Source organism: Carassius carassius, chromosome 41 (assembly GCF_963082965.1).
Source record: "Carassius carassius chromosome 41, fCarCar2.1, whole genome shotgun sequence".
In the NCBI taxonomy this organism is placed as follows: domain Eukaryota; kingdom Metazoa; phylum Chordata; class Actinopteri; order Cypriniformes; family Cyprinidae; genus Carassius; species Carassius carassius.
The window spans coordinates 28,011,467-28,018,961 of NC_081795.1; the positions used below are offsets into that span (position 1 = coordinate 28,011,467).

Below are 7,495 nucleotides of genomic sequence, written 5' to 3' on the forward strand. Positions count from 1 at the left end.
GACTTCCTCTCCCTGTGCTTATTTATAGTCGCGCCGGTAGTGACAAGTTGGTGTTTTTTCAATTGTGTGCTTCAGACACGGGTCACGACGAGATGTTCCCCAAAGCGAACCCTAGAGGATGCAGTGTCTCGTTCCCTACTCAGGGAACTATGGTTACATTCATAACCTGAGACAGTTTTTTTCCTTCTAACAGGGGAAGCATCTTCTCCTTTTAGTCATAAAGATAATCGAATTTGTAAAAGGTTTGCCTTTACTTGTGTACATTCACAATAAAAACTAATCTTTGTGCTTTTGTATATAAGTCTAAAAAATAGGATGCTGCTTTCTTCCCTCTGTTTTCCTTCCGCGCAGCACAAAAATGAACCGAAAGTTCATTTTCTTAATTGATTAAGTCAAATCTCTCTGATGCACTGCAGTGCATGATGTGATCTGAAGGCCAGTGAATCCTCGTGTTCTGTTGTTTGCTGCTTTTAGCGCATGTAAAATTAATTCCCAGGAAACAAATGTTAGTATTTTTAATGGGTCACAGACACTTATACTTTCTAATTTAATTCAATTCTAATTTAACCTCTTAACCAGCACCCCGACGCCCTCGTCCTGAAAGCCCCCCAACTTGCACGTGTCAGTGTTTATGAATAGATTAAAGAAACGGGACAAATTTAATCTTGGCAAACTATGTATCATTATAAAGATCTAAGCCTCAAGCATCGACGACAGATCGCTGTTTTTCAATGGAAAGCTTATAAAGACTGTATTTGCTACATTTGTGTAAGTAGTTCACATAAAAACATGAACATTAGAAATGCAGTACATACCAGATCTGTCGTAATAACGAGTCATAAACACATCCACAGCTGTAAATCCCGGTTTAGTTAGAAAGGTAAGGGTCCACTGAACGACATCTCATGGAGCACGTTTAGTCCAACGAAGCAATAACGTTGTAATATGGATCATAATTCCTTTGTTTACATTTCATTTCTTCACCGACAGAACTGTTTGTGTCCGTTATGGAATAACTCACGGTCAGAAACTGCGTCTTGGTAGTAAAAACACGGCACGGTTTTGCAGCGTACAGTGTCACAAACAGAATGAGGCGATCCACCGAAAAAAAGAATGAAAGATAGGTGAAAGATAGTATATTTGAATTTTGGCGCTCCCTCGTGACGCGCTCTGACGCACCTGTCAGCTGATGGAGGAGGAAACTTATAGTGATCGCCTTTATCTTTGTTTATTTTATTTTTCAACAGTTTGTATATATGTGAGAGTGTGTTTTATGTTGAATGTGAATGTATCTGCATGATTACCATCTGTTTGAGTGCAAATCAGCCCAAATCAGCTCGCTATTACCGCAGGGTCACGGCTATCAAAGTGAACGCGTCTATATGAATAGAGAGAGTGGATTATTTACTTTGGCACATTTGTGTTATTACCATCTGTATAAATGGCCATCAGCACATCAGCACTTATTTGCATCGTAATTCATAGTAAATGCTACATTTCTAGCAATCTCAGGATTTTCTGTAATTGGCAAACAAAGTTAAATGTTTTTTTATTTTTATTTTTATTCTTATTTTTCTTACTCTAATTATTCTTATTGTATTTTTCTAGTGCTCAAATAAATCATTTATATGATGTCTAAGTTTCTGTCTAGTGTTTTTTAATGGAAAAAAAACTATGCAGTGGTATGTTTACTGACTAAATAGTTTGTAGAAGCCTTCAATACTATTGGGAAATATATTTTCTTATATTTGGGGGGTGGGGGGTGTAGACATAGTCTCAGAAAAATATTTGCAGAAGTCTCATTTTTCATGATATCTTATTCAGATTTGAAATAGAAACTCATGAGACATGTGGCTTTCAACACATTACTTTTCTAGATTGCTCTAGGACTCATTTCATGTATTTTTATATCAAATAAAAAATATTTAAGTGTGGTAAAAAAAAAATTCAAGGCACTTCAGTGTCTATAACTTTTAATATTTTTGAGCAAAGTAAAGCCCAAAGTGTCTTCTTTCCAAAGACACCAAAATTATGTTTGTAACACACTGAAGTAGGAAACTATTACAATTATAAGTTAGTTAGAGCACCTTCAGCTGTGAGTCCCATAATGGGGGGGGGGGGGGGGGGGCGGGGGGCTGGCTAACAGGTTAAATAATATTGTCGGTAAATGGTTAATAATCGGTTAATGGTTAGGAAAAATAACCAAAATGAACATTCCTACTAGAGGCAGTATAACACCAACAACTTTTGATTGTTTTCACACAAATTATGATTACAAGTGTAGATTATTGATTAATACACACTTCTTTGTTTATGTTTTATATGTATTTATTTGTTTGTGCATCACATCTGCACTGTGTATGGATTTTCTGATATAGTAAACTTGCTTCTTAGCTCATCTGGTACAGCACTGTACACAAATGTGTAATGAAACAAAAGTCATATTAACTGTTTCTGAGAAAACTGAACACACTGTGTAGTAACAGACACTGGACATTTCACTTTGAAACTGCCGTGAAATACGCTACAAACAACTCAACATCAGAAAATGATTTTGTTTATAGCACTTCTTGTGGACATGTCATGTAAAATACGAGCTGTCTATTTTAAAGAGACAATGAGAAAAGTACAATTTCATGTGTGTAAGTTCAAGTGTCCCAACACTGAGAACAGACTGAAGAGACGCTGGGACAAAGGGAGACATTACCCCATGCATACATAACAGACAAGATTTAGTTTTTTCTTTACACAGATAACAATACTTATTTTCACAGTATTTATTCATTTCTGACCATATTTGCTTGTAATTTTGGTGAAGATGTATGTATTTCATCATATACAGTGGGTATAGAAAAAAATCACCCCGTTTAAAAGAATCACATTTTGTTGCTTTGAAGCCTGAAATAAAGATGCAACACAGTTTTTGTTGTAACCAGCTGTGTTTACTCTTAACTTATAATATCCAAGCAAAAGATATAAAAACAACATGAATCACAGTATTTTGTTGAAGCACCTTTTGGTTTAATCACAACCTTTAGTCTGTTGAGATTTGTCTCTACTAACTGCAGTATTTGCCCGCTCTTCTCTGCAGAGCTGCTTGAGTTCAGTTCAATCTGATGGTGAGTGTTTGTGGACTGCGGTCTTCAAGTCCTTCCTCAGATGTTCAGTGTGGTTTAAGTCTGGGCTCTGACGAGGACATGCATGACATTCACCTTTTTTCTCCTTCAACAACTCTAAGGTCAGTTTTGCTGTGTGCTTTGGATCATTGTCATGTTGGAAGGGAAATATTCTACCCATTGACAACTTTCTGGCAGAGCAGCATATTTTCCTCAAGAATTTGATGGTATTGTACCTCATCCATGTTTCCTTCTCTCCTGAGAAGTGCTCCAGTCGCTGCTGCACAGAACACATCACCAGCTCACACGTTACTGCAGGAACACTGTTATCTGGATGTGGAGCTGGATGGGGTTTCCTCCAGACATATAGATTGGTCTTGAGGCAAAATTATTCAAAATTATTCATCTGCCTCAGAATCTTCAATGTGTGTTTTGACAAAGCTCATTCTGACTACATGTGGCCTTTCTTGAGCAGCAGTTCTTCCTTCAATCCTCCCATACAAGCCACATTTGTGGAGAATCTGATATACAATGAGCACTCTTGCTCATAAACTCCTGCAGCTGTTTCAGAGTTGCTGTAGCTCTCAGTCGCCTCTCTGATCAGTTTTCTCCGGCTCTTTCATCAGTTTGGAGTGACGTCCTGATCCAGGAGGGTCTGTGTTGTACCAAATACCTTCCACTTCTTTATAAGAGACTCCACTGTGCTTCTGGGCATTGATAAAGCCTTTGAAATGATTTTGTCTCCATGTCCTGACCTGTGACTGTCCACAACTTTATCCCGGAGATCTTCTGACAGTGTCTTGCCACCCATCATTGAATGTTTGCCTCACTACCAAAGACTGAAATGCTTCAGGAAAGCTCTTTTCATGCTGAGCTGATCAAAATGAGAACAGCTGATCAGGTGAAAGTCAGATGGCTCTGTTTGACGTTGAGAAGCTGATCAGCTGCACCTGACTGAGTTTACAAGACATTTTTAGGAAATCAACTCAGTCATTCTGTTTATTATTTATGATATGTTGGTGTTTTATCTTTCTCTTGGATGATAAGATGCACTGAGTAAACAGCTGGATGAAACATGAAAACTGTCCGTCTTCATTTCAGGCCGCAAAGAAACAAAATGTGATTATTTGATGTTTAAATTAACAAGGTTCAGTAGGAGCGCATCAGATACTGAGGCTAATTAACACCGGTGGAGCGCACTCAAGTTAATCAACACCATGGTATATATACTTATATTGAGTATAAATACATACATTTACTTACATTTCACTGCTGGTCATATGCTCTCCATATTAACCATGTATGTGAGAAAAAAAATCTTGACTCCTGACTACAGCTGACGTCCCTCTATCCACTGACGGTTATCAGCATCCCATACGGGATACACTCATACGGGGAGCGGGGTACTCCAGGTTCGGCTCGGAGCGCTTCCCCACACAGCACGGATAATACACATTATCATACTTCAGCTAATCATATATAAGTGTGAACTCCTGACTTTAACAGGATGATTCTCTTCTACACCATCACTCCTACACCTACCAGCATGTTTAATCACCTGATATTTATCTTTATTTTTACACAAAATTGAATTAAAAAAAATCCAAGATGATATCTTTTACATACCACTCACAGCGATGTGATGTGGTCATGAGACAACAATGTGAAACACGTACAATGTCTGCTGTTGCACTGCTGCACTGTTTTTATTTTACTAGTATAAGTGTCCTAGTATTAGCCTCTTTAACTTTCTCTCCCTTTCTTCATTCAACTTATTTCATTAATGCTGTTTCTGTTTCTAATGCAGAGCAGCAGAAAACACAACACACACTGGAACGGCTGCAGTAATGGTCTGGAAATAGCTGTGTGTGTGTGTGTGTGTGTGTGTGTGTGTGTGTGTGTGTGTGTGTGTTTGCTAACCCTAACAGCAGAGTAAGGCTATTTCTTAGTATATTTTTCACCATTGCAGGTATGAAAGTGTATTGTTTGTTATTCGTTGAGGAACATGGCGAGGCACTCTGATGATGTTATCAAGAAGAGTTTGACGTCTGATTGTTTCCACATGTGTTTCTGGCTCACTGCTGTGAAAATAGCATTCTGTCAAAAGTCTCTGCCCTCCTCTCCTGTCTCTCTGGCCTAGCCCTCTCTCTCAGTAACTTTCCTTAGTGGAAATCTTCTACATTTCCAGTCCAAGCACACAGTGCAACCCGCATGAGCAGAGCGCCGGAAATCAGGAGACATGGAAAATGGCCGGACACAAAACTTTATGAGAGTGAAACAGGAAGAACCTTGTCAAAAATCCCATATGAATAAATACAGTATTCTGATTTTGTTGGGTGCAAATCATCTGGTTTGTCCAAAAAACCCTGCAAATGTAAAACATCCGTATTCTTTAGTGCAATGTAAATTAGGATTATGTGGACAATGTGTTTTACTATCATGAAGCTAATAGTGCAGTTTTGATCCTACATGAATGAATGTGGAGATGTGAGCTGCACAGATGAGAAGCACCAGTAAACCTCAGTCTTTAGCTGTGAAATGAATCAAGCGTTTCACACGAGCTGCTTTACAAGGCCCCAGCCTCAGTCTTAAAGCAATTAGTCACATATTGTGTCGTTTACTGTTTGTGGTATAAAATCTGCCTTCAGAGAGGTTTCTCTCATGCAGACCAGGGCTGAGTTTATAAGAAAATAGGCCACGTACACACTCAATCCTGTTCTGTTCACACACAGTTTAGTCATTTACTGGAGTAAACCACATTATACAACCCAAAGATCTCTAGAAAAAAAATATCTCAGTGGTAGTGATAACCACATTTACAATAATTCTATGCAGTGCGTACAAAAGTGAACTAGGAAATAGTTGTTATTAGCATACTGAGATGTGCAGAGTCGTCTTTCTTCTGCATGCACAATACAACAATAGCCTTGATTCATGAGAAAAACAAGAAACAAAATTATTCTGAGTAAAAATGCTGTATTTTGGAAATCCAGAGATATTATAGCCCACACCTGCACACTTTAACAACAAGTCAAATATTTAACAACAACACAGCCTGACTATAGTTATACTACTTTAATTTCTGAGTTGATTGTAGCTTGGCAAACACTTTAAAGCTGTGATTATGATTATGCAAGGTCAGGTTTGTGTTAATCTGCTCAAACAGAAATTGCTAAACCAATTTCATTGTGATGTCAGTGACCAGCTTTGCCTCTCTCTCTGATTCTCTCGTCCCTTGGGCAATGTGGGACTCTGGGAAACTAGTTTTTTTCTTCTTTCACAAACCCCCTCCTCTTTTTCCTGTTCTATCCATCACTGCATTCTCTCCGCCTCATTCACTTTTCCCACAGTGTGTGCATGTCTATTTCATCCTCTCTTTTTTTGGCAGAGTAACTCAAAGGTCATGTAAGGTCAGGGCAGACGAGTCAGAGCTGCTTCATGAAACGAGGGAGGACAGAAACCAAGGCTGCGTGTTTAGGAAAGCAGGGAATTCTTTCTTGAAGAATTTGTAGATTAGTGCAAAGACAAAGAGATGTGATTGCTCAGAGTTCACACTTTTTAGAGCTCAAGCGACATGGTGTGGCTCACAGCTACTGATCAGATGTGTGTGTGTGTGTGTGTGTGTGTGTGTGTGTGTGTGTGTGTGTGTGTGTGTGTGTTAAAGCTCTGCTCACCACTGTTTGTTTCTAAGAGACATTTCCTAATGCCAGTCTATGGAAAGTCCCCAGCACCCACCTCACTCTCTCTACAAACACTCCTTCAGCTGTAATCTGGCGTGGAAAACCTTACTAGAGCTCCAGTCGTGTCCTGCCTGACAGACCCGAGCGCTGATGTGACCAGACCTTCACAGAAGACACTCACTCAAACCTACAGACCGGCCTGAATGCCTCACAATAACCAGCAGCTCTTCTGGATGAAGTGAGCATCAGGAAAGGCTTCTAGCTGTCAGTTCCCCTCCCTAACCTGCATCACCATGCACAGCTCTGTCTTTCTGCTTCCCTGGTGCTTCTGTGCTGACCTCACACATCTATCTCCTGTAAACACAGGTCCAGCAGTGAGGACGTAACACCGCGGGCAGCGTGCTCCTTCGGTCTCTGTGAGAATGTGTTTACCTCCTTCACTGGTGCTGACGCTCATCCAGACGGTCCAGTTGGAGACGCCCTGACTGCTCCGGCAGGCCAGTCTGAGATCATACTGACTGAAGACCTCCAGACCCGAGATCAGACGGCTGGTGACCGGCGCGCTGACCGTCTGACTGGAGATGACCTGATCCGAGTCCTTACCAGAAGCTTTGACCTAAAGATATGTATTTGAACAGAATCACTACATGGGTTCTAGTGGTTTCTTAGCATCTCCTAGTGACATCTATAACAGGGATG

At 39.9% G+C, this 7,495-nt stretch overlaps 1 protein-coding gene across 2 annotated transcripts in view; it reads right to left on the reverse strand.

The window, feature by feature from the left end:
* The window catches only part of LOC132123139 (tyrosine-protein kinase receptor UFO-like), a 39,089-nt gene that overhangs the window by 16,712 nt on the left and 14,882 nt on the right, over positions 1-7,495 (reverse strand). For both annotated transcript variants that reach the window (XM_059533693.1, XM_059533692.1), the window contains exon 7: positions 7,229-7,412. In XM_059533693.1, the coding sequence (XP_059389676.1) occupies positions 7,229-7,412 (184 nt within the window). The remainder of the gene's footprint in view (positions 1-7,228; positions 7,413-7,495) is intronic.